The 24,683-nt window shown below is 37.4% G+C and overlaps 2 protein-coding genes across 4 annotated transcripts in view; one reads left to right on the top strand and one right to left on the bottom strand.

Annotated features, from left to right (window-relative positions):
- Nucleotides 1-4,484: 4,484 nt before the first annotated feature.
- prpf40a (PRP40 pre-mRNA processing factor 40 homolog A) lies at nucleotides 4,485-19,469 on the top strand. The gene is made up of 27 exons (XM_044132683.1): nucleotides 4,485-4,559; nucleotides 5,847-5,927; nucleotides 6,023-6,151; nucleotides 6,721-6,795; nucleotides 7,146-7,164; nucleotides 7,241-7,269; nucleotides 7,397-7,438; nucleotides 7,565-7,675; nucleotides 8,089-8,209; nucleotides 8,469-8,493; nucleotides 9,053-9,271; nucleotides 9,907-10,012; nucleotides 12,755-12,819; nucleotides 12,939-13,103; nucleotides 14,040-14,148; nucleotides 14,782-14,932; nucleotides 15,059-15,192; nucleotides 15,335-15,449; nucleotides 15,708-15,799; nucleotides 15,919-16,035; nucleotides 16,917-17,054; nucleotides 17,161-17,256; nucleotides 17,355-17,441; nucleotides 17,532-17,622; nucleotides 17,709-17,770; nucleotides 17,851-18,006; nucleotides 19,096-19,469. The coding sequence occupies exons 1-27, from the start codon at nucleotides 4,557-4,559 to the stop codon at nucleotides 19,183-19,185; spliced, it is 2,628 nt and encodes an 875-aa protein (XP_043988618.1). The 5' UTR covers nucleotides 4,485-4,556; the 3' UTR covers nucleotides 19,186-19,469.
- Nucleotides 19,470-20,279: 810 nt separating this feature from the next.
- fmnl2a (formin-like 2a) overlaps nucleotides 20,280-24,683 on the bottom strand; it is a 68,847-nt gene continuing 64,443 nt past the window's right edge. Inside the window, exons 26-27 of one of the 3 annotated variants that reach the window (XM_044132681.1) lie at nucleotides 22,827-22,926; nucleotides 22,375-22,460 (exon numbers count right to left, since the gene is read on the bottom strand). In XM_044132681.1, the coding sequence (XP_043988616.1) occupies nucleotide 22,460; nucleotides 22,827-22,926 (101 nt within the window). In that variant the 3' untranslated portion in view covers nucleotides 22,375-22,459. Of the gene's footprint in view, nucleotides 22,461-22,826; nucleotides 22,927-24,683 lie in introns of all 3 variants that reach the window. The other 2 variants (XM_044132680.1, XM_044132682.1) reach the window with 2 other exon arrangements.

Genomic DNA, 24,683 nt, shown 5'->3' on the forward strand with positions numbered 1-24,683 from the left:
GATTTAGTGTACTGCTTGATCAATAAGTTTTCTGGGAGAATTCAGGTCCAAGTCACGTGTTATAGAACACTGACCTGAGCAATGTTTTCAGGTGAATCAGGAAGGAGACACTCAGTGTATTCCCTTCCCTCCTCAGTCTCCAGTCTCTTCCAAAGACATTCAGCAGGGTTGCCTGACTTACAGCTCAAAAGTTTTCTGCCATCTTCACATTAGAAAACAGTTTGTAGTTGTGTGGGTGGGTGGATGGGAGCACTGAAAACATAGAGACTCTGTTTGACCTAAATCTTGTGAAATCAGTGACTCTTTCAGAGAAAAGACTGTGAACAGCTTTGGAAGTTGCAAGTGTTAATTGCAATCCAGGGAGGAATCAGACTAAAAATAGTGGGGGGTTTTTCCCAACTTGTGTGATCATGGTAATCTGCCAAAATAGTAATACTCAACCTCTGACTCAAAAATTAAACAGCAAACAATTGATGGTTTTTGATTCAAAGAAAAAAGCTCCTCATAACCAAATACCAAATTACCATACAAACTCTATTTGCAAACATCTACTGAGAGTTTAAAGAAAGGTATTTGCAACTGACAGGAGACAGGCAATGAAACATTTGCAAAAAAATAAATAAAAAAATTAATTATTTTTATTTTATTTTTATAATAATAATAATAATAATAATAATAATAATAATAATAATAATAATAATAATAATAATAATAATAATAATGTATATGGTGGGCTGAGTGGGATGTGTACAGATCTCCAAACATTTTCTAATATTTTGCTGCTTTCCTTGCCCTATTTAAATCATAATTTTACATTTTTATGTTTAACAAATTATCTTTACAGTTTTTGTGTACAGTACACAAACTGCATTTTGTTGTATGAAAGAAGAGCTATCATATAATACAATGCTTACACTCAAGGGAAATTTCACCCAGAAAGGCTCTTTTTGATGTTTTCCACCAATAAATAACAAAACTCTTCTGTGTTGCCTGTGAAGCAATATTGTTTGCTTTTTCACTCTGCTTTTTATTGATCATTTACCCATCATAGCATCAATAACCACTCATAACACAGAAAGCTTTTAGAGTAAACCTGCTTCCTCAAGCAGCTTATACTGAGAAAACGTTATGTAATTCCATGAGGTTTTGTTTGTTTGCTATGTGTTATCCATGACTATAAACTGTTTAAGGAGATTAAGAGGACTCTATGCCTTTTCAAATATCTATATGATTCTGTTCGTGTTCATCATATCTTAAATATTTACTGACTTTAATGAAAGATTGGGATGAAAAGACAGGTGCCAAAAATTGAAAAACTTGTTTATTTACAATTTTCTCACAAAACAGAAGTCTGAACTGATGGGTCCTTTATTTTTAGACAGGAAATTGAAAAGCAGCCTTTAATAGTAATACCGTGCCATGTTGATAGTTAATGTGACCACATTTGACAGGAAGCCAATTGTCAGGATGAGACCAGAGTGCCTGTAAGGCAGGTCAGCAGTATGCTGGACTCAGTGGGTTTAATGGCCAAAGGCAATCATTGACCACCTCATACACTGTGAATCAATAGCCCAAACAAACAAGAATGAGCTACTGACAAACAGCGTTAGGCATAGAACATCAATGTACAGAAACATACTGCTGAAATATAGCATAGTCATTTTGATGAGAAACGGATTTAGAATATCATTTTCAGAAATGTAATAAATAAAGAATGTGTGACTTTGATTAGAAAGCTAATGTGAAGCCTTGAGGAAGAATGATGTTTCATTTGTGTGAGATATCTTTCATTGATTCTTGAACTATATATTTTCTAACTTGTACACTGCAGTAAAATGCAGTAGCAGCAGGAGAGCCGGACTAACCAAATTGGTCAAAATTACACGAGAAAAGTATTTGTAAATATTAAAAAAAAATGTCAAAAATATAATATTTGAAGGGACTGCACAAATCAGAAGTGGAATAGAAATTTAAGCCTGCCTTCCAAAAATATTATGAACCATTCATTGCCCTTATAGGTGGATTTTTTTTAGTGTGTCCCAGATTTAATGCTTCAATTGATATTCTTCAGGAGTGCCAGAGTAAAAGAGTTTGATATTTATAAGCCATTTTTTTCAGACTTTTTACTACTAAAAGATTGAGCTGCATGGCCACATAAAATTCCAACAAATTAAATAAAATGAGAAAATTCAAGGCATGTGAATAGTTTTCCAAGCTACTCTGTATGTCTGCCTGTCTTGTCTATTTTGTGTCTTTTGGTGTGGTTGATTGACTCCAGTGACGTGCGGTGAGGTTCATAGCTGGTGAGGCACTGACGTAATCAGAATCAGATTTGCAAATAGATGCATAGATTGACAGCAGTTTACAGGTTATGTTTCACTTCTGCATCCTTACACATACAAACTGTAGCTCACAAAACACACATTTCGACATGGATGACTACATTACAACAGTTGTAATGTAGTCATCCATGTCGAAAGTCGGGATAAGCGAGAGGAAAAAAATCACTATCTCTATTATAATCTATCGCTGCACTTGACTTGCTTCCCGAATCGTTTAGCCTAGCTCGCTGTCACTTACTCGGCAGTTGAGGAGTGAACAAGACGAACGTCTGGGATCTTGAGCGCCCCCTGCCATGAGGCAAGAGAACTGCCTGCCTCACCTCGAACCTGTTCTCTGCCGTTTATAATCGCTCATTACACGAAACACGTTACACAAACACAGTTGGTGACAAAAAGCACTGTACATTATATACATAAGCTAAATTATTGGAAATAAGTTCACATATTAAATGTGTTTAAACCATTTTATTGACGCCGTACAGCAACATGCTCTCTCCGCTTAGCAGCCAGCGCAGAGCCAGGGGTTGCGCAATCCAAGGTGAGGCAGAGCTCGCTGCTGCCTCACCGGCATCGCTTCCAAGCATTTGAATGGGAAAATAAGAAAATTCAGCGATTTTGAACAAATAAAAATCGAAATTGGTGAAGCTACATGAAAAATAAATATTTTTTAGTACAAACCACCGGATGAATATAACAATTTAAATTACTTTATGATTATATATTTTCTTTCTTTCCATGATGGCTGGTGAGGCACTGCCTCACCTGCCTCCCCTGACCGCACGTCACTGATTGACTCCCATCATTATGCTGAAGCTCCATCAGTTACTGCTCTTCCTTCTTTTTTTTCTTTTTCCTTGTTAGGAGAATTGATTGGGAATTCTTCCATTCTTGTCAGGAAATGCATCAGAGTTTATTGCAGTCTGTCCCCAAGTGAGGGTTCATTCATCTCCCAGACTCTTTGTTGCATGCTTCACACCTCAATAACACTTTAAATCCTATAAGACGCCAGAAAACAGTGGGACTGAGAGGGATGCAGTTTACCTGTACACCATGTGAATTTGTTCTTTCGTTTTTATTATTTTGGAAAGAATTTGATTGTATAACTATTTGTTTGTTTATTTCTTCTCTAGCCAACATTGTCATGAAGTCATCACACTTTTCATCTTTATGTTTCAGGCTGCAGTTCTGAGAAAAAGTTATGAAGCGAAACTGTGACCACAGCTTAATTTTCACTTTTCTTTTATCCTTCTGTATGAGCAAAAAGCAGTGTCACAGAATGCAATATTTGGAAAAACAGTCAGTTTTTCCAGTTACTCCCAATACACTGAAGTCATTTTGCAGCATCTTGAAAACAGTCGTTGCATCTTTGGAAATTGATTTATGCTTCAGCATCTAAAAGAAGAGGGGAACTCTAATAAATGTAGAGACTAGCTTAAATGAGGTGTCAAAAATAGTGTAGATAATGATTATTGCTGTTATTATGTTGTATTTTTATTTCCTTTGGGGATTTGAGAATTGCTTGTGATAATGAAAGTAAATCAGATCACCTAGACAACTGCACAAACATAAGGTCAATTTGAACCACGTTTTTGTGAAAACATTTAAGTCTTTGAATGGGAAGTTTACCACTCTGTAGAATTAGAAGTGTTATTGACATGCCAGAGCTTTTCCTTGAGTATTTTAAGCAATATTTTATGTTGCAAGAGTGTGCTTTACCTAAGTGGTTAGTTACAATAAATTTTGGTTCAGGCAGGCAGTCTGAGTGAGTGTAATATTTTTAGTTCAGCTTACTTACAGAGTAAACATTGACAAGATGCTTTATGCTGTGAACAGGCCCCGCAAATATTGTGTATTTATACATTTAAAATCAGTTATTCAACTCATACCAAAATATTACAGTCATATGTTCCACATGCCAGTTTAGCTTGATAAAAATTGGGAAAACTGCATAAAGATTACAATCTGTTAAGAATAGAATAGAATGGAATATCCTTTATTACCCACTTGTCTTATTTATTTGTGTTTTATAATTTTCTTTTTTATTAATTTACTGAATAACTGAATGCATGGCGTTGTTGCGCTTTGATGCGTTTTTCTGGCGCGCACTGACGCAACAGAAACCACCGCCTCAAATGTCTGCGTCACAAGGCAGTTAGACCAATCACTGTGATCGTTATTGATAGGTCCTGGATTTCCTTGGACGTTGCCGTCAACATGGTGAGTGGACCTGCTTGAAATAGAAGGTTTTAATTATTAGTAATGCTACCGACAAAAATTAACAATAATCCATAACTTCAGTTTTCATTTTTCTTTGTGTGGGTGGAAGCCGCCTCTTAGCCTTCATGAAGAGTCGCACAGGGGTGGCTGGCGCTAGTTAGCATGTCGTGTTAGCTGTAGGCTAATATAGCGGCACATTCATACCACCATAGCATGGACTATCATCTGGAATCGATGCTGAGTGAAGATGAGTCGGTTAGAACGAGCAATGGACATTTCTCTCTGTGAACGCAGAATATTGGTTTCAATAGTAACCCAATACACAAACTGCTGATTTAGACCTATTGTGTTTGGTGTAGTAAACTCATTGTTACATTAACCTATTCTGTTCCAGTAATTAGACGGAGCCTGGGCTCATTCATCATGAATACTAGCATTTATATTAGCTAGAAGCTAATTATTCAAATTAAAAGATTCGTATGTGTTTACAAGCAGGACAGAAACTGGATTTTGTGGATTTATTTGTATTAAGTGTTTTAATGGCGATGATTTTGTGATATTGGATGTATTTTGAATAAAGCTTTCTGTGTCTTTAACTCATGTTCATTAAGACAATTTTTTTACTTTGTCATTTGAAATGTATTGTAGCTCCCCTCACTACTATGTATGTTGAATACAATTAAGCTTTCTGTTAATTTATAACTTTGCTTCAACACCTTTGTCTTTCTGGAATTTCACTTAATTTATTATAAATGATGGAATGAAGTTTAAGTAGATGAAATTAGCTATAGTGGACAATAGACATATCAACATTTCTCAAAAAAATACAATAGATCATTCTGCACTTTATTTAAAATTTTGAAATAAACTCTGATCTGAAAAGTTGACATTGAGTGATACCACAGATTATTCTTTATGGACAAATCCAATACCACTTTGCACAACACTTGTGCAATAGAAAACCTTTGTAGTATTGAAAGTGGATTGTAGCATGACCTATACCCAATAATTATACAGTCATATTTCATAAATTAGAACATTTATTTCAGTTGCCAAATTCATTAAAGTAAACATTATATAGATTTGTTACACATTGATGTTTTCAAGCCTTTCTTATTTATAATCATAATCATCTAAAATTAGAATACTACAGCAGACCAAATTATTTCTAACACTGTATTTTTTCTTTACCTCATACTTAAGAAAAACTGAAAATATATATAATTTGTAACTTTTTTAAAGTTAGAACTTCACTAACTTAATGTTGCATTTTTTTATTCTTGGCAGTCTTCAACGGAGACAAATAATGGCCCAAGCCAGGCGGCACCTTATGCAGCTGTCCCCCCTGCAGCCATACCGCCTCCATATGTAAGTAATCTCAAAAGTTTGTTGAAAGTTAGCTTTTATGTTTTTCTTAACAGTTTAAAAATGCAGTACCGCTCTCTGTTTTTTCAATTGACTAGATGGGACCACCAGGAATACCACCTCACTTCCCACCCATGGGAATACCCCCTATGGGTCAGCGACCTCCTAGCATGACTCCAATGCCACCTGGAATAATGCCACCAGGCATAATGCCGCCAATGGGGCAGGTAAGTTTTTATTTTAATCTCTTATACAAGACCTTGTGTCTATCGGAACTGGATGTTTCTGCCGCAATGAAACAGTAGAGTTAAAAATAGCATCAATATAATCATAATTTTAAAATTGAATTGATCTCATACCTCTTTCAAAAGCAGTCAATGAAAATACAGGTGTTGCACCAATTAAAAAGATTTCTTATCATCCAGCTACATATTTAATAGAAAGTGTCAATGAGTAAAATTGCATATTTGTTCTAAAATTGAACCATTTTAGCAACAACTATTTATAATGTACTGTCTTTATTAAATGTACTCGCTAAGCAGAAATGTATCCCATTTCTGCCACAAATGAGAGTCACAAGCTTAGAAAGTAAATGAGCAGAATGGAGTCACGGTGCATTTGCATCGCACAGATCACAAGCTGTGTTATCACACGATTAAATTAGCACAGCAAACATAACTTCAGTCTCACCTTCTCCCCGAAGTTACAAGCAGCCTGTCATGCTGACAGTCTCACACTCTCATTGTGTCTGAAGATTTGTGTTAGTCTGAATGTTTCATGTTTCTTCTTTTATTAGATGATACCGCCCATGATCCCGGGAATGATGCTGCCTCCTCGGATTCCAGCTGTGACCGTACAGCCGACGGGACCCGTACGTCTCACTATGTGTCTCATTTTGTTGGCTTCACAGACCTCAGAAATAACCTGCAATCCAGAAAATGCCAAATGAAGCATTTAAGCAACATACAGTGCCGTGAAAAAGTAGCTGTCTCCTTACAGATTTCTTCTGGTTTCACTTGTCAACACTTAAATCTTAAAAATGCATAATCTAGAATTATGGTTACAATAAGTCATCACGTTGTACGTTTTTGGCTCTAGTTGAATTATATATTACTCGTAATTTCAATGTATAGAAAAGAGCGCTTTATTGTTTAATATTAGTTTCTAGTCTATTTTTTTTGTGCCAGTAAAATCATATTTTTTCTTCTTTTGTTTTTCCAGCCTGGTGTTGACACCACAGGTATGATCCGGTTCACAAATCAATATCTTTGTTCTGATTTTCTTACTTCTCATTATCTGACATATTTCTCTTTCAGTCCCTGCAGCAGCTGCACCTGGAACAACTGTATGTTTGTCACAGTTTTTTTCTATACGCACATTTATAAGTTTCAAAAGTTTCAACAGTGTTGTCTTTTTTGCTCCTTCATTTTCTTTTAGCACTAAATGTTAATTAATTTCTTTTATTCCTGCAGAATGCAACAAATGGATCCCCTCCAGAAGAACAGCCAAAGAAGGTTGGCACACACAAATATATCCAAAAGACTGTTAAAGTTTTCGAAGTTTGATGAAGGAGCCGCTAAACCTTTATATATTGATTGAAAGTGGCTAACTTTAAATCCCTGTTTTTGTTATTTTTGTAGAAATCTGTGTGGACAGAACACAAATCTTTAGACGGGAAAACATATTATTACAATACAGAAACCAAACAGTCCACATGGGAGAAACCGGATGAACTGAAATCTCCTGCAGAGGTAAGCACTTTTACTGTTCCACAATGTGGTTTAATAGACTGCTGATAACTAATCAAATACTTGTTGACCTGTACAGTAAGAGACATGCTTTAGCATAAATTTATCAATGTATATGCCAAAACTGTTGTTTTTACCCTTTTATGTTGAAACACTGTTTTTTCCCCTCCTGTTTTCGAAATATGAAAAACATCTCCATGTGGTTTAATATACTAATGTGTATCATACTGTAAATGGCATTAAATTGCATGTACGTACACATCTCAATGAATTAAAATCATAAAATCCAAAATATTGAATTGCAGAGGAATGTAATATATTTGAAGCATTTGTTTCAGTTATTTTGATGAGCATTGCATTCTTCTTATGAAAATGATCCCAAAAAGATGATGATTTGTTTTATTGTTTGTTTTTAGCAAATGCTGTCTAAATGCCCCTGGAAGGAGTACAAGTCTGACACAGGGAAGCCTTATTATTACAACTCTCAGACAAAGGAGTCCAGATGGACCAAACCCAAGGAGCTGGAGGATCTGGAGGGTAAAATATGGTGTCTCGTATTTTCAAGCTTATGTTAATCTGAACGGTCTGAGCCGTCTGCTGGCATGTACAACAAATTATTAAAAGCATAAATGAGTTCAAGAATCACTGTTGTACAAAGATTAGAGAGATTTTTTTTTTTTCAAGAAAACATGTTGGGTTGTTACGTGAATTGATCAGTGTGTGAGGCGTTTCTTTGTACTTTGTTTTAAAAACGAAGCAGAGACCCATTAATGGCTTCTTAATTTGTCTGTTCCAGCTATGATCAAAGCAGAGGAGAGTGGGTAAGTTGTTCTTTATGCCATCTGTTTCTCCTCTTTGCTCCGTTATTTGCTCTCTGTAGCCAAACAATTTTTATTTGGTATTCATCAGACACAAACAGGCGACCAATACACAGGTTTCAAACATTGTCCATCTTACCATTCATGATGTTTAAAATCCTCTAAATAAGAGAGACCACAGTTTTTTTTACAATAATAGTTTGTCTCTTCCTGACCTGTTGCTGCACACTGGCAGTCAGCTGGTTGGAAGAAACCTTCTAAACTTAATGTCTTCCAATTGTGAAGGTTTACTAAATTTTCCAATATCTTTATTTAAAACTTTTGAGTATGAGCAGGTGTCAAAATCAGACTAACAATACACATTAACATTTTATGTTAAGATGTTAGCATAAAATGCTGAAACGTTTAATCGTTTTAGCAGTTGGGATATTTTTTATTTTCTGATTTAAATTAAGGTTTTTATAACATGGCATGTACTTGTTTTGTCTCAATCTTGTGAAAGCATATTATTTATACGTGATGTAGCAGTTTTGCTGTTAGCAACATCATGGTTTGATTCCAGAACAACAGAGACTGCGGCTCCTGGAACGACTGCCGCTCCTACAGTGCAGGCTGATAAAAATACAGCCGCCATGGTGACCGTAAAGGAGGTGGAAACTGCAGCGGCGGTCCCAGAGGAGCAGCAGTCCCAGGTGACCTCACATCAAACAGCTGAGGTCAAAGCTGTGGAGGCACCTGTGACTTCCTCAGAGAGCGCTGTCATTGCAGAGAGCAAACCCAGGTAAACAACAGTTGGCTCCGCTTTAAGCTCACATTAATGTAAATATTAAATCTCTGGCTACCATTATTTATGTTCACTTTATTAGAGGATACTCTAATCCTATTTTACAAGTTCAATACTTGCAGATGTTTTGAATAGAGCTGATTTATGTTACTACACATAAGGTAGCCGTGAACACAGTAGGAAAATTGGAGGACATCGTTTTGATTTGTGAAACCTATGAATATTCAAGCAGATACAGATGAACTAAAGTTATTTAAAATGTTAAAATGTAAGGTATTTTCTTTACTATTTCAAAGAATAGTTGTATTTTAGGTCATCACTTGGCAAGATTTTTCTCATTAGCTCTTATTTTGCATTTACTTATTTGTTGGTGTATTATTTTATTCTTTGCTTTTTTTGGTTCTTGTTTTTATTGAGAATTTGTCTCTTGGCATCAGTTTTCTCCCCGACTTGCTTGTGGTGCTAAAATCAAACTAACTAAACGCACTTTCTTGTGTAACAGTACTATCCACAGAGATTCACAATAATCTTTAAAGACTTTTCACTTTTAATGTTAAATAAGGTATTTGTTAAGTGCTTTTAATAATGAAAGCAATGCAACAAATGTTATCATTATTCTAATTTGTTTTCAGTGTCGAAGTCAAAGAAGAAGAACGACCTGAACTTCAGAAGAAAACCTACAAGTGGAACACAAAAGAAGAAGCCAAGCAGGCCTTCAAAGAGCTGCTGAAGGAGAAGGTGAGTCGAGGAACCAGGTGGCTATTTTGACCTAAAGGAAATAAAGGATCACATGTGAAGCATCCGCTATATCATACATGAGGAATCATTTATTCTTTAAAAGATAAGTTAGAGATGGACACAGTCTCATTTGACAAAAAGCACGTTTAGGATTTCTTTTTCTACTTCAGGCTGCAGTACAATTAGCAGGCTTAACTAACTGGGCATATTCCAAATATACTGCATGTGACTTTCTGAAAATAAGCATAACTTTCTGCTCTCAGCCTAAAATCACCAACATTTAGTGTTTCTTAATACTCTTGAATTCTTGTAATCTTAAAAAGAAAAGTTCCAAGTCAGTTTTAGTCCAAACCAGTGGTTTAATTAAAACGCAGAATTTGAGGATATCAAAAGCTGCTTTACCAGTTTTGAAAATGGTGTCAGTACTTCTTTTAGATGATTTCCTGAAACCAAATTTATGTTTCAAACCAGAAACGCACCTGTAACTGGATCATCAAATATCTTCCAGATCTTCTTTGGTCTGTAATCGTTTAGCCAGATACTGGAAATCTGAAAATGTTTTTTTTTTAATGTTCATTAAAGGCATCAAAATTAATAAATGACCGCAGCATGTCATTTGAATAATTTTTACCTTTTGGTGTGTTGGAAAATCAGATAAAGTTTTCAGTCCTCTTCTGCTGCTCTGTTATGTTTCACCCGACTGGGTGAATGTTTTGTAGTTCAAACTTTTCAGTAGCGATCACCGGAGCTGACCAGTATACCAAATCAAAATCATCCCATTAACTCTGTGCTATATTCCAATGAGTTTGGAGGATTTTGTGTGTTAATTGTCAGGTCTCCAGTCTTTGCATGTTGACAATATGTTGGGCTACATGTAATGACTCTTAAGTGCTCTTGAGTCGTGGTCACATTGTTTAACGTTAACAAAATTAAAAGTGGCTGGAAAATGTAGGCTAATTGTAATCAGTTTGTTTGTCTTCAGTAAGAGCATTACAGTGAAATATTTCCTTAATTTTGTGCAGCTCTTGAATTTCCAATCAGTGGAAGAGCCTTTTCTTTATCAGCTGTAGCAGCTCAGACCATCAGTCATTTGAAATGCCTTCTTAAAATCCATTTTCTTTTACTTGTGTTTAGTTGCTGCTGGGAGGTCATGCTGACCTTTATTGTGCAGTTCATTTTTTGAAATAATTTCTGAAACATTTTGTTCATGTTTCGCTGTTTACAGTCGGTTTTTGTTTACTCTTTCCAAAGCTTTGTTATTAATGAAAAGATATTGTACTGTTTTTACATAAATATATAACATTACATTTATATATGTATAAATGTTTCTACATTTACAAACTTGAGTTTGTTGCAGTGTTATTTCTCCTCACTAGAAAACAGTCAGTGTTGTATTTTGGTTTATGGGCTTCTGAAAAGCCTCCATGTCTCATTTCTCTAGATTCCCCACTGACACCTGCTTTGCTGTCAGTCTGTTCTCTCTAATTGCGTGAAACATGTGACATTAAACGTGAGCTCTCCTCTTAGCTGGAGATGTTTAGCTACCTCTGTCTGCCGAGCCTTCGTGAGTTTCTCGTCACATCCTTTGCATCCTGGTCTCTATCCTCCCTCCCCCCCCCTCCCTTCAGCCCCTGGGAAGTCTGTTAAGCTCACCTCCTGTTGCTGTGACCGTGTTGTTTACAAGTAGCAAGGCGTGCCAAGCGCACCCCACCTCAATTGTTGCTATATTTAGGTGCTTTTTAATTTTGTGCACAAAGCTTTCCTCTGAGATTGCTTGCCATTTCCTTCCAGATCTTAATGGGTCTGTCTTTATGATTAGCTTTATTGGATCACAGGCAGAGGGGGCTGGCTGGGATTAAGACAGTGAGAGAAAGTGGCATGCCTCAGTGAGTTAGAATAACTGTGACAAGTGACGAGACAGCGGCGCAGTGGAATCAGTCCATAATGGATGAAGGAGCCACTTTCTGAGAGAGAGGCACGCTTATAAAGAAAGGGCGCTTATATAAGCCATCAGTGGCACTACTTGAATTATTGCCACTCCACACCTCCTAAACAAGCAGCTTGAAGCAATTAGGGAATTACTTTTTGTCCTTTTGTCATGATTTCCAAAAGGTTATTTTCCTTGACTTATAATTTTGCTATATTTATGAGTTTACAGGTGCATTTCAGTAAATTAGAATATAATTTAAAACTCAATTTGTTTCACTTGGTAAGTTCAAAGAGTGTAGTTTTTCAGATTAATTTGAATAATTTAGGCTATAGCTAATAAAACTTAAATATGTACCTTAAAAGAAAATTAATATGTAAGACTAATTAAAAATAAGTTTTTCATGGAGGAATGACATGTAATGGCCTCACACAATCAAGCAGAGACTCTTGACTGAACAAAGGAAAGTTGAGTGGAAGGAAAATCTATGGTATTGTGTTATATTAGTTTTCTCTAATAGACATTTTCATGTATATATTGTTAATAGTTACAGAAATTTCTGAAGCAATATCTTTTAAAGGCCTATTTATCCATGTTGTTGAAGATGTCAGTGACTGTGCTGGAGAACTGCTAGGTCCATAATCTACATAGTTGTATAAGTTATAACTTTCTAAACATCTTGATTTTATTTATTTATTTGTATTTTTTTTCCAATTGTCAAAATCCAGGCAAACATTCTAATGTGTGGAATTGCACCTTTTTATTTGGGTCTAAGTATCTTACTCCAATATAACGTTGTATTCTTTTCATTTTAGGGTGTTTCCTCAAACTCCTCATGGGAACAGGCCATGAAGCTGATTATCAATGATCCTCGCTACAGGTAGAGGATTCTCAGATGTTTGTGAATTCTCACTGTACTTTCTAGACACAACAACTCGTAATTTATTACATTAGTTGTCTTTCTTTGCTCCATTAATTATCTTTCTCCACTATTAACAGCGCTCTTCCCAAACTGAGTGAGAAGAAGCAGGCGTTTAACGCCTACAAAGTCCAAACCGAGAAGGAGGAGAAGGAAGAGGCCAGGATTAAATACAAGGAGTCCAAAGAAAAGTTCCAGAGGTTCTTGGAGAATCATGAGAAGATGACGTCTACCACCAGATACAAGTAGGGGCTGCTGGGATTTTTAGAGTACATGCGTGTTTTACCATGGATTGATTAGTGCTCTCCTCTGAACTGTCAATTTCATTACACTGACCTGATCAATGAAAGGTCATCTATGGTTTAGGCACGCTACTCAGATCCACTTAATCCTCACTGTGGATGAGTTTGGGTTTGAAGAATTTGGTTTGTGTTTGTTTCCTAATCTCCATTTTGTCCTGTACAGAATTACCAAATAATTTTAATACATATTTTAACATTATAAATTATTTTTAGTTGCATCAGTATCAATAAATTTGGCTTTCTTCTGTTACATATACAAAGAGAAACATTTGAAATGCAATATGAAGTTTTGTATTTTTAATGAGCTTGAATATTAAAAGTTGAACTCATCGGTGGTCATTGTGGCATTTGGTCTGTAAGTTCTTGGGTTTGGCACATGGGTGAAAGTCACCGCATCGGACCGTCGGCCGGTGACCTTGTAAGCGAGCCGGTTTCAGAGTTCTGCTGGCACCAGCTTGTAATCTGGGATGAGTCACAACAGGCAGCGTGAGAGTGATAGCAGGACTTTCTATTGGTGTGTTTCTCATCTTTTATTAATTGCACAGTTGCCAGTCAGAGGTGCTAGCTCTCCTTAAAGTCAGCGTTATAAAATCAGTCACTTGCTATCCTAAAAAAAACTAAAAACTTCAGTAATATAAACTAAACTATGTTCTATGTGTTTATTCAAATGTATGTAATCAGATTTAATTCTCCTTAGCAGTGCATCTGGGGTTTTTATTTTATTTTTTTATTTTTTGCAGAGAAGTGTAAAATGTAATTGGCCTGTGAAATGCCGCCATCATGTGGTGAGCTTGTGTGAAAATGATCTAAACCAGCTATGTGTGTGTGTGTGTGTGTGTGTGTGTGTGTGTGTGTGGGGTGTGTGTATCTGTGATCCAGGAAAGCAGAGCAAATGTTTAATGAGCTGGAAGTGTGGAGCTGTGTTCCTGAGAGAGACAGACTGGAGATCTACGAAGACGTGTTGTTCTACCTGGCAAAGAAAGAGAAGGTAAGGCGCTGCCTCACTGCGGGAAAACGTTCTCCGTTATAAAACATTCAGCAGTACCAGGTTCCGCCACAGCCTGCACAAAGTTGGAGTAGGAGTGTTTTTTATGTCTATATGTGTGGGACAATGCATTATGGGAATATACAGCGCTGGGAAAAAATAAGAGACCACTTAAAACGATCAGTTTCTCTGATTTTACTTTCTATAGGTATATGTCTGAGTAAAATGAACATTATTATTTTATTCTGTGAACTACTGACAGCATGTCTCCGAAACACCAAGCTATTTGCAGAAAATAAGAAACGGTCAAAATCACTAAAATGACATCAGGTAATACAAAGAAAACAAGTTCATATTCATTTAGGAACAACAATACTAATGTTTTCATAAGTTTTTTTTTTTTTTTAGAAATCAATATTTGGTGGGATAACCATGAGGTTGTCAATAGGGTTCAGTGCAGTGGTCTAGGACTTTATTCCTAATCTCACTCTCTGAGAGTTGCATCCATCCATCTTTAAAACATCACCTCTGTAATTATATTGTATTTAATTACAACGTAGCTTGAAAGAGTCTTTCATTTTGACTTTAAAGCAAACTTGGAACGATAATACTTCCTGGTTTTGTTTTTTTCTGCAGGAACAAGCCAAGCAGCTGAGGAAGAGGAACTGGGAAGCTCTGAAGAACATTCTGGACAACATGGCTAACGTGACATATCGCACCACCTGGTCCGAGGCCCAGCAGTATCTGCTGGACAACCCCACGTTTGCCGAGGACGAAGAGCTGCAGAGTACGAGAACAAAAACAATTTCCTATCATGGATTCAGATGCAGAGTTGATGTGAGAAATGTGTTTGTGTGGCGGCAGCAGGCCCAACTCTGAATGAAATATATGTTTTGTCGTTATCTGCTGACAGATATGGATAAAGAGGACGCCCTCATCTGTTTTGAGGAGCACATACGAGCTCTGGAGAAGGAGGAGGAAGAAGACAAGCAGAAGACTCTCCTCAGGGAACGGAGACGGCAGCGCAAGAACAGAGAGTCCTTCCAGGCATGTCCCGCTCAATCACCTACTAATCACATCTAACCTTGTTTGAAAATGCTAAAAATAAGTAAAAGAAGAAAAATATTTTATTCCAACAGTTGCTGTCTCAAATTTAGATTTGTCGTCTTTTTTTTTTTTTTTTGCACAGAAATTTCTGGATGAGCTCCACGATCACGGCCAGCTTCACTCCATGTCCTCCTGGATGGAGATGTACCCGACCCTGAGCTCTGACATGCGCTTCAGCAGCATGCTGGGCCAGCCTGGTACGGCAGCGGGGCGCATCACACGTGACCACACACGTCTGCGATGAGCTAAGAGCCGCGCAGCACGTGGACGAGACATGAACACAGAAATAAACTGAAGAAATACACTCTGTTCATTTCACTTACTAATTAAATATAGATGGAGTTGAATTGTATTGTTACTGAAATTGTTTATTATCCACTTTATCTCTATTATGTTCACTTTTGTTTTACTTTTCCTTCCTAACTGTTTTGTATCCGTCTTGTATCTTCCTGCAGGTTCCACTCCTTTGGACCTCTTCAAATTCTACGTGGAAGACCTGAAAGCCCGTTACCACGATGAGAAGCGAATAATTAAAGATATCCTCAAGGTAAGCTAGGAAAAAATCTGAATTGGGTGTTTGGGGAATTATTTTGGGAACAATCTGTGACATCCCTGTTAAACTCATGGGTTTTGTTCACGAGTCTCTGTGTGTCGGTGTTTACTCAGGATAAAGGCTTCCTGGTGGAAGTGAACACCAGCTTTGATGACTTTGGATCCGTTATCAGCTCAGACAAGAGAGCCACTACTCTGGATGCTGGGAACATAAAGCTGGCCTTTAACAGTGTAAGACTCACTTACTAATTGTATAAAAAAATTCTGCAAATTGGTACAGAAGCCTGATGCATGACTGTTTAAATAACTGCTCAGTGATTGTGCTTATAGTAGTGTTTGCTTCTGGACACTGATGACTATTTTGTAACATTTAATTAATACACTCTGTTAGAAAACTTTTTTTTTTTCTCTCAAAACCTTTTTTTGAATAAGAAATATTAATGGAAATGAACTGATAATGTCATAAAAATGCAATCAATTTAGTCAGAAGATTGGATTTATTTAAATCAAAATAGAGTAAAAAGCTGACCTGGTTGAGGAAAATGGATGTCATTTTTGGATTCAGTGGTGCAAAATAGTCCCAACTCAGTTGTAAAAACATATCAGACAACTTCCAAAAAATACAGTACAGTGTTATCAATGTACTAATGGTTTTATCTCAGTATTTACACAAAGATTTAAAGCAAAAATGTGCTTATTTTTACTTCACACAAAAGCAGCAATTGCTCACTTTTCAGCTACATTAAAATGTATAACATTTGATTTTAAATGCTGATGATGGAGAATCTTTGTGATTTTGCAACGAACTGGGAAATAATTCATCAGACTGTCTGCTCTCTTCATAAGAGATATTAGGTGGCTCTCCTTTAGTCTCCACAGTGTCATTGTTTTTTCGCAACATGAGATGTCATCAGTCAGCACTTCAGCAGCAGGTTTGGGAGGGGCAGAGCTATGCTCTTCTGTAGCTCCATATAACCCAAGAAAACACCAGACAACTTTCTCTGGCTTCTCATTCCTCATCGTTTCTCTGTATGTCTCTCGGCAAATTGTTTCCCTGCACCATTTTTTTTCTCTAATGTTTGATGTCTATGTTTAAACGTCTTTCTGAGCAGTTACTGGAGAAGGCTGAAGCCAGAGAGCGAGAGCGAGAGAAGGAGGAAGCCCGCAAGATGAAGCGGAAAGAAGCAGCTTTCAAAACCATGCTGAAGCAGGCCACACCGCCGCTGGAGCCAGAGGCCTCATGGGAGGAAGTATGCGCAAATAAAATCCCTCATAGTGGCAATATTTTCTATTTCCTGTTCAGTTTTTATATATTGTGCTTAATGGTGTGTGACGGATGACATTTGACTGTTTCAGGTCAGAGAAAGATTCCTGAAAGAAGCTGCCTTCGAAGACGTGACGCTGGAGTCGGAGAGGAAGAGGATATTCAAAGATTTCATGCATGTCCTGGAGGTGAGGTTGCCACGATGGCCGCGAGGAAAGCAAAGAGTTTATCCATTCAGATGGTGGTCATGCTTACCTTTTTTAAATGTATTTATTTCCTCTGGCAGCATGAATGCCAGCATCACCATTCCAAGACAAAAAAGCATTCAAAGAAGTCCAAGAAACACCACAGGAAGCGATCACGCTCTCGATCAGTCAGTTGCTCTCAGTACTTAAAAAGAATGTCACAGATTGTTCCTTACACGCGTTTAACAATTTCTGAAACTTTCTATTTGCTGTCAAAGGGATCAGAGTCAGAGGAGGAGGAGTACCACAAGAAGAAGAAGCGGTCCCAGTCCAAATCTCCCTCTGAGCGCTCTTCTAGTGGAGAATCTGGTGAGTGTTTTATCCCGGCTCAGTGAATCATTTGATCGCCATGTGGAAGAAATGCAGCCCTGTTTGTATGTTTCGCTTGAAAACAGAGCGAAGCTATAAAAAATCCAAGAAGCACAAGAAGAAAGGCAAGAAGAGGCGCCACAAGTCTGTGAGTAAACCGGAGCTCTATGCAGCTTTTCTCAACGAGTGTGCAGTTCATTGTGAATTGACTATAGCCGTGACAAACAGGCCTCACCGGACTCGGACGGCGAGAAGAAAGGAAGAGAGCGCGAGGGGAAACGAGAGCGAGATTCAGAGAAGGATAAAGAGAACGACAAGACTCGGGGGAAATCTCGCTCAGAGTCTAAACAGAAATCTCCTAAAAGGAAAGCAGCCAAAGAGGAGGTGAATTTACGTCACTAATTCCACAGTGCCTTGTCAAAGGGTTCTTAGCACACGAGCTTTTGTCATTTTGTCACATTTAAACCACAATCTGAAAAGTGTGGCATGTATTTGTACTTTCCCCCATCCTCTCCCCCCTCCTGAGATAAAACTTTTTAGAACTATATTCCAATGCAATTACAGCCTACAGGTCTTCTGGGTTTTGCCTCCAGCTTTCTAGAGACTTGGACTTTTTTTTTCTTTTGACGTTCTTTTTTTGCAAGACAGCTCAAATTCAGAAATCAAATTATATGGAGAGAAGATACGGACGTAAATGTTCATTTAAGTTCTCAATTGGATTTAGGTCTGGAAAGTGAAAATGTTCTGCATCTTATTTTGTAGCATCTTATAGGTTTTCTTTTAGCATTTTCCTGCATTTAGCTTCAACCATATTCCCATCAACCCTAACCAGGTTCCTTGTTCCTGCAGAAGAACGGCATCCCTACATCATGATGCTGCCACCACCATGTTTCCTAGAGGAGATAGAGTGATGGGCAGTGGGAAGTTTTAAGTTTCATCAATATGTATATTTAAATTTGGTGGTACAAAAATGAGAAGCGTAAAGCGGTTGTGTTGTTAGGGTTTTGTATTTTGCATAGACATGTTTATAATAAAAGTTTTGTTAAAAAAAATGAATTTGATTATTTAAAAATGGTTAAATTAAGGATTAAATATGTAATCAAAAAGTCAGCAAGATTTCAAACTTTCACCAGCTTGGGTTTCAGACTGTTGCAGTTGCTAGGCAACAGGACATACACAGGAGGTAAGGGCGGGAGAAAAAAATAAGGACTAGACCGTTCACTTGTGGTCGGTGCAGTGGACACACCCACACATCTCGTTTTCTCCCTTTGCTGTTGTGCACTCCTCTGTTTTGGTCTGTCCCAGGAAATCTCAGTAAAATCCATTTATTTTTATTGAAGTATGTGACCTCTGGAAACTTGAAAGGCGTTGTCTGTCTGCTGGTTTTCAATGTGTATTTAAATGGAGAGAAACTGGACAGAAGCTGTGAATACTTGGGTTAGTGTTTACTGAGTCCTTGTGTGTTCTGATCAGGGTGGCTGGGACACGTCAGGCAGTGAGCTGAGTGAAGGAGAGCTGGAGAAGAGAAGAAGAACTTTACTGGAACAGCTGGATGCACCTTGAAACTGTTCATGCCCCTGTTTTCTGCTTTTTGAACACTTCAGCAAACGCGCATTCCCCCGCAGGCTCACCTGACTGTGCAGGCTGCCCCTCTGAATGAGGAAATGTGCTATTAATGGGAATGCTCTACACTTTTATTTTGTGACTAATCTGATTTCAGGAATCTTGTCACCTGATCAGTCTGTGACTTATTAGCTCTGAATATCTTTTTTAGGGGGCTGTAGTTTGTTTTTTCATTGACAGTCATTTTTATGATTTCATTTCAATAAAGGCGTATCTTGAAGCCATGCTTACTGTCTTTTTCAAAAAGTTTGATTTTAATTGTACACATAAAGGTATTAATTGGTCAGGGTTCTGTTTTTATTATTTTTAGTAAAGCCTAATAAAATATATCAATTACCAAGGACAGATGTGGATTTTTTTCTTTTTTGTAAAATTTACAACACAAACATTTTCAGCAAAATATGATACGTCAGTCCGATTTTCATCTTTCATGTTTAAGTTACTTTATTAAAAGGTTTAAAGATAGAAATGGCTTACACCCAGGCTGTGGTTTGCGAATGGGAATTTTTTTTTCCCCGATACCAGTTTGGCGTTTTATTATTAGTCTCCAATAATAAAGTAAATTCTACTGAAATATCACAATTTAGAAATGCCGAGAATATATTGTTACTAAAAAAAAAATTAGAGTTGCTCCAGTTTTAAGTTCGGATTTTATATTGGGAGGCGAGGGCCAAAAATCATTGCCCACTAAATAAGAGATTTTGTATCATTGGCATTTGTGCAACTTTTTTTTCTTTGTTTTACAGTGACTATTTTTATATTTTTATCAGTAGCTAGCTCTGCTTTCAAATTGTTTTTGTGGGTCAATTTGTGATTTTCCATGTAATATGGCATATTAATCTTGAGTTTTTGTGAGGCTGAAGTACAGTGTGTTAAAAAAAAATAAAACATTACATTGTCCCACCGATAAAAGGACTGTTGCCAAAATCAGACTTAATTGTAAACTTTGTGATCTTCATCACAAAATACCTGGCTGCAGGAACAAACCGTCAGATTGTGCAACAGATCCACAACACACAATCCTTTATTCAGTGTAAATAGTTTATTTTATATCTTGAAAATCTCATATCACATATTCTTAAAAAAGGGTTATTTAGAACTAAGACCTGTCTACAATACAGTTGTGGTAAGAGGAGAAAATCCCACTAGTACCCAGTTGGAAGCATCATCTAATCAAACGCAGTGAAGCTGAGAGAAAAACAAGCAGAGTAGCACTGTCTTTAACAGGACGCAGTATCGCTCTGTCAGTTCATTACAGGCCAACTAATAGTTTTAATGGTTAGTGTGGCCATTCAGCTGAAATGTGTTAATGTTTTTATATCTGAGCATTTAGCAGTGATGCACCTGCAACCCAAACAAACGTAACAATCCTGTGCCTTCTGTGCAACAGTGAAAAATTCTGATTAAAACATACTATTGTGAATTTATGCCTGCATTTGGCTTATTTAAATACACAAAAACTGGAAAAAAAACTATAAGTTAAAGTAACATTCAAAGTTGTATAGCACAAGGCAAAGAATACTTGTTTTAACAGTATGTACATTATTAACCATCTGACAAAGTAAGTTTAAAAAAAAGAAATTGTAGAAAAATATCTGTACAGGAAACTTTTGTGTGGTCATGCTTTTAATGACGAACACACAATATGAAAAGCTTCAATGGTTTTGTTTCAGTGGTTAAATACTATACATTAAAAATACAGTAAAGTGAGAAGACAGTAGCAACTTATTGTTCAATTGTATCAAGTTTTACTAAAGTCATTGTGTGGGGTAGTTTAAGAACATCGTAGGAAATGCGTAATGTTGCTTTATAGGCTTAAAGTTCTCTTTAGTTGTTCCCAAAACCACAGAAAAGGCTGTTGGTTTAAAACTAAAGCAAATATTTAAATTGAAGCTAAAGTAGGAATGGTTCTCAGTTAAAAACTACAAAATCTTTCATTGAATATAACAGCAAATATGCAGTGTCTTGCAAAAGTGTTTGCATCCCAAATCTGACACGTTATTAGGATTTTAAACAATAGATCAACACAAATTTGTGCGCAATTGCGAAATTGAAAAAAATAAAATAAAATAAGGATGCATAATTTTTAGATTTTAAATATACATATATATCCGGAAGGCCAGTAACGTTAATAAACCCTGAACTCTTATCAACAGTCTGGAACATGGTAGTGGCAGCATTATTGTGTGGGATGCTTTTCTTAAGCAGGGACCATCTAAAAATTGGCATGTTGCGCTGCTTCAGACATGCCTCAAAAGACTTGCTGCTAAAATGGGCTCTACAAAGAATTTGCCTGGGGCACATGAAAACAAATGCATGCCACACTTTTGAGATTTTTTACATCAAGTTATTTCTAAAACCATGCTTCAAATACACACCACTTTGTGTTGATCTATAACATAAATTCCAAATAAAAACAAAAAGTTTAAGCAGTACGAATACTTTTGCCAGGCGCTGCAGAAAGTATGTAGATGTCTGCAATAAATACAGTTCACATTAGAGTGGGTTCCCCCCCCCAACATATTTTTTCTTTTTTTAAAACATATTTTAGTAAAAATATAGTCTTAAATACATTTTGCTCACTTTCCTCATGCCAGCTCACCCCGATTTATTAAAAGATGAATGAGATGATTAAAAAAGGTTTGTGGGGATTGAATGAGAGCACCGGAATGTGTCAAAAGTTAAGAAACAGAGGAAAGGGCCAAAAACTTCCAGTACATTCTAAGGTAGTTTTTCCAGGATAACTGTTTCACATGGCTCCTAAGGCCACTGCATGTCAAGTTTTATATCTTATCAACATTAAAGCCAACTCAAGGTGTATTGCTTAAGGGTACCGGGGAACTGGGGGTATAATTAAAATATTCACACAGAAGACAAAAAAAGATCACAAAACAAAAAAGTTCAGGCACTTGGCTTGATTTCTACGCTAAATTCGGTCCCAAACACGTCTCAGTCCTTCATTGTTTGATATTAGCGCATATATAGTCCTCTCGTTATTTGCTACAAACACCCGATATCCTTTGCTCTGCATCGGACTTTCCTTCCCACCATCCATCCACGTTCCTCTCCTCCCATCCTCTCCTGCACGTCCTCTGTTTCCCCTCGTCACATGACCACTTCTCCATTGTTCACCGGCCGCAGGTTCTGATCGTCGTAGCGCCTTCTGACGCTCCTCCGCACGGCGTCCGCTCGCCTGTAAGGCTGATTCCTCAAATCTGGCAGAAGCGGGGGAGGGACGGGATAGGAGAGCTTTTAAGTCAGGGGATCATGTCAATGTTTGGGTCTTTCATGAGCCCACATGTTCAGGAGTGCTGGTAGCCTAACTTTTCAAAGCAGCATGAGATCTAAGCACACAGAATAAAACAAGTCTGGCTGATATGGGTTTTTAATAAAGCTCTGCATGAATCCAGAAACTTTTCATACATCTTGTGAATCCAAGATGCATATATGTTTAATAAAAGATTGAAGAAACAACTAAAGAAAGCAAGACTTCTTATATTCAGGCTAAACAGATGGAAGAGAGGAACCTAAACAAACAAAAAAATATGAAGCAGGAAGGGAGGTAATAAAGAAATGCTTGCCAGGTTCGGGACACATCCACCACTACAGGGGTGCTACTGGAGGACTTCCTTACCCTCAAGTAGACATTTGGAAATTTAGTAATATTATTCTTCTTTAGTTCTGGATGAAGAAAAGACAAAATGAAGGTTAAAAATAAAAGGAAGACGTGGGCTGACTGGTGCATGTCAGCTCGACATGTTCACTTTGGCTTTGCAAACTGCTGGAGCAAGGCAGAGAGGCTGCAGGAGGAGAGGCTCAGAGAGGACAGAGCTGGAGGATGTTAACTGGTTCAACTGCACAGGATGATGGAAGCTCGTTTCATTTCTGTTACTAGACCCAAACTGCTTTAGCAAAGTGGCTACCAGCGAATAAGGAGACAAGCCCATTTCAAACTTCCAGTTAGGAGCGACTGTAAACAATCAAGAATGGTTCCAAACACACAGGCCAGTTGTTATACTCAGCAGAACCAGCACCAGAAACCAACCAAAGCATGCACACAGCCAAGCATACAGTCACTAACTGGATTATGCAGCACAGAACATGGTTCCAGGAGAGTTAGTGCACACAGTTTTACCAAGACAGCATGCAGAATACACAGCGTCTTACAAAAGTCTTTCCATCCAAATGTATATCAACATTTTCCCATTACAACCACAAACTTTATTATATTAGGATTTTTTTTTTTTTGCAATAAGCTAACAAAAAGTAGTGAAGTGGAGCCCACAATGCAAATCCTATCTCGACAGGCTTAGCCAAGACAGCAAAACTCCCAATGCTACTGGTGGGACATGAAGGTGCCAGCCTCAATGTGAGGATGGTTTTCCTCATAGTGCCCTGGACTGTACTGGTGTGTCCAAGTTGCCTGGACAACAGTTTTTTGTTTGGGGAGCCATTACAAGACCATGCCCGGTGAGAGCAGCTAGCATGTAAGGTAAGCTGTTTTAATCTCTCTTTGGTTTGTTTGACAGTCTAGTGGCTTTCGCAGTAAACAAACGACATGAATTATCAGCTCTGATTCGGTTTCCTGTATAGGCAGCATGATGCTGCCTATACCGTGTTTCACCTTAGGGATAGTGTGTTCAAGGCAATATGCAAGATTATTTTTCCATACCAACCAAAATGTTATAGTTGTCACTGCCTTCCATATTTTTGCCATGTTCTTGGCTGTAGCCCATTTCTTATGGGTTGCTTTCAATAATTTCTTTGTTTCTAACCTTCAACAAAAGAAAAATGCGTGAATAGCATAACTGAAGTCTTTTTAGGGTTAGAATATAGAGGACTGAATATATATGCACACCACACATTTCAGGCTTTACTTATAAAGAAAAAAATAAAATTATATCTGTTAATTTTTATTCCACTTCAAAATTATATTCTATGTAGTGCAAGTCTATCCCATAAAAATCCCCCCAGAGTACATTCAAGTTTGTGGTTGTAATGTAAAAAAGTACACTTAAATGAAATGAATTAAAATTCTTTTGCAAGGCACAGTAAGAGCACAGAAACGTCCTGGCTGAAGAGTGAGCCGTCAGGAGCAAGCGCATGCTAACTACAAGAGCAAGAGTGCATTGTGGGAAAGCAGCAAGGTTAAAGCAAACAGCATGCAACAAACTGTATAAACAGTGGTGATGACATGTGATAAATTAACACACACAATGATTTTATCATTAAAACATTGGAACACACAAACAAGCAAGTGATAATGCCACAGGCACTTATACGTCATAGTATTAGTCATACCTGAGGTGTATATATATGAATACTGTATGTAGTATTGAATATGACAAACTGAGCCGCAACACGCAGGCCATGTTAGATGGATGGCCACCAGATGGCAGCACACAGCCTGACCTGAGAGTGATGCTAACTGAGGGGAA

This window comes from Gambusia affinis, linkage group LG11 (genome assembly GCF_019740435.1).
Source record: "Gambusia affinis linkage group LG11, SWU_Gaff_1.0, whole genome shotgun sequence".
Lineage (NCBI taxonomy): Eukaryota > Metazoa > Chordata > Actinopteri > Cyprinodontiformes > Poeciliidae > Gambusia > Gambusia affinis.

Excerpts from the sequence above, each read along its gene's own strand:
- prpf40a (XM_044132683.1), top strand. Across the intron at positions 6,152-6,720 it reads TAATGCCGCCAATGGGGCAG|ATGATACCGCCCATGATCCC; the intron begins GTAAGTTTTTAT and ends TTCTTTTATTAG. Across the intron at positions 16,036-16,916 it reads TAAAGCTGGCCTTTAACAGT|TTACTGGAGAAGGCTGAAGC; the intron begins GTAAGACTCACT and ends CTTTCTGAGCAG.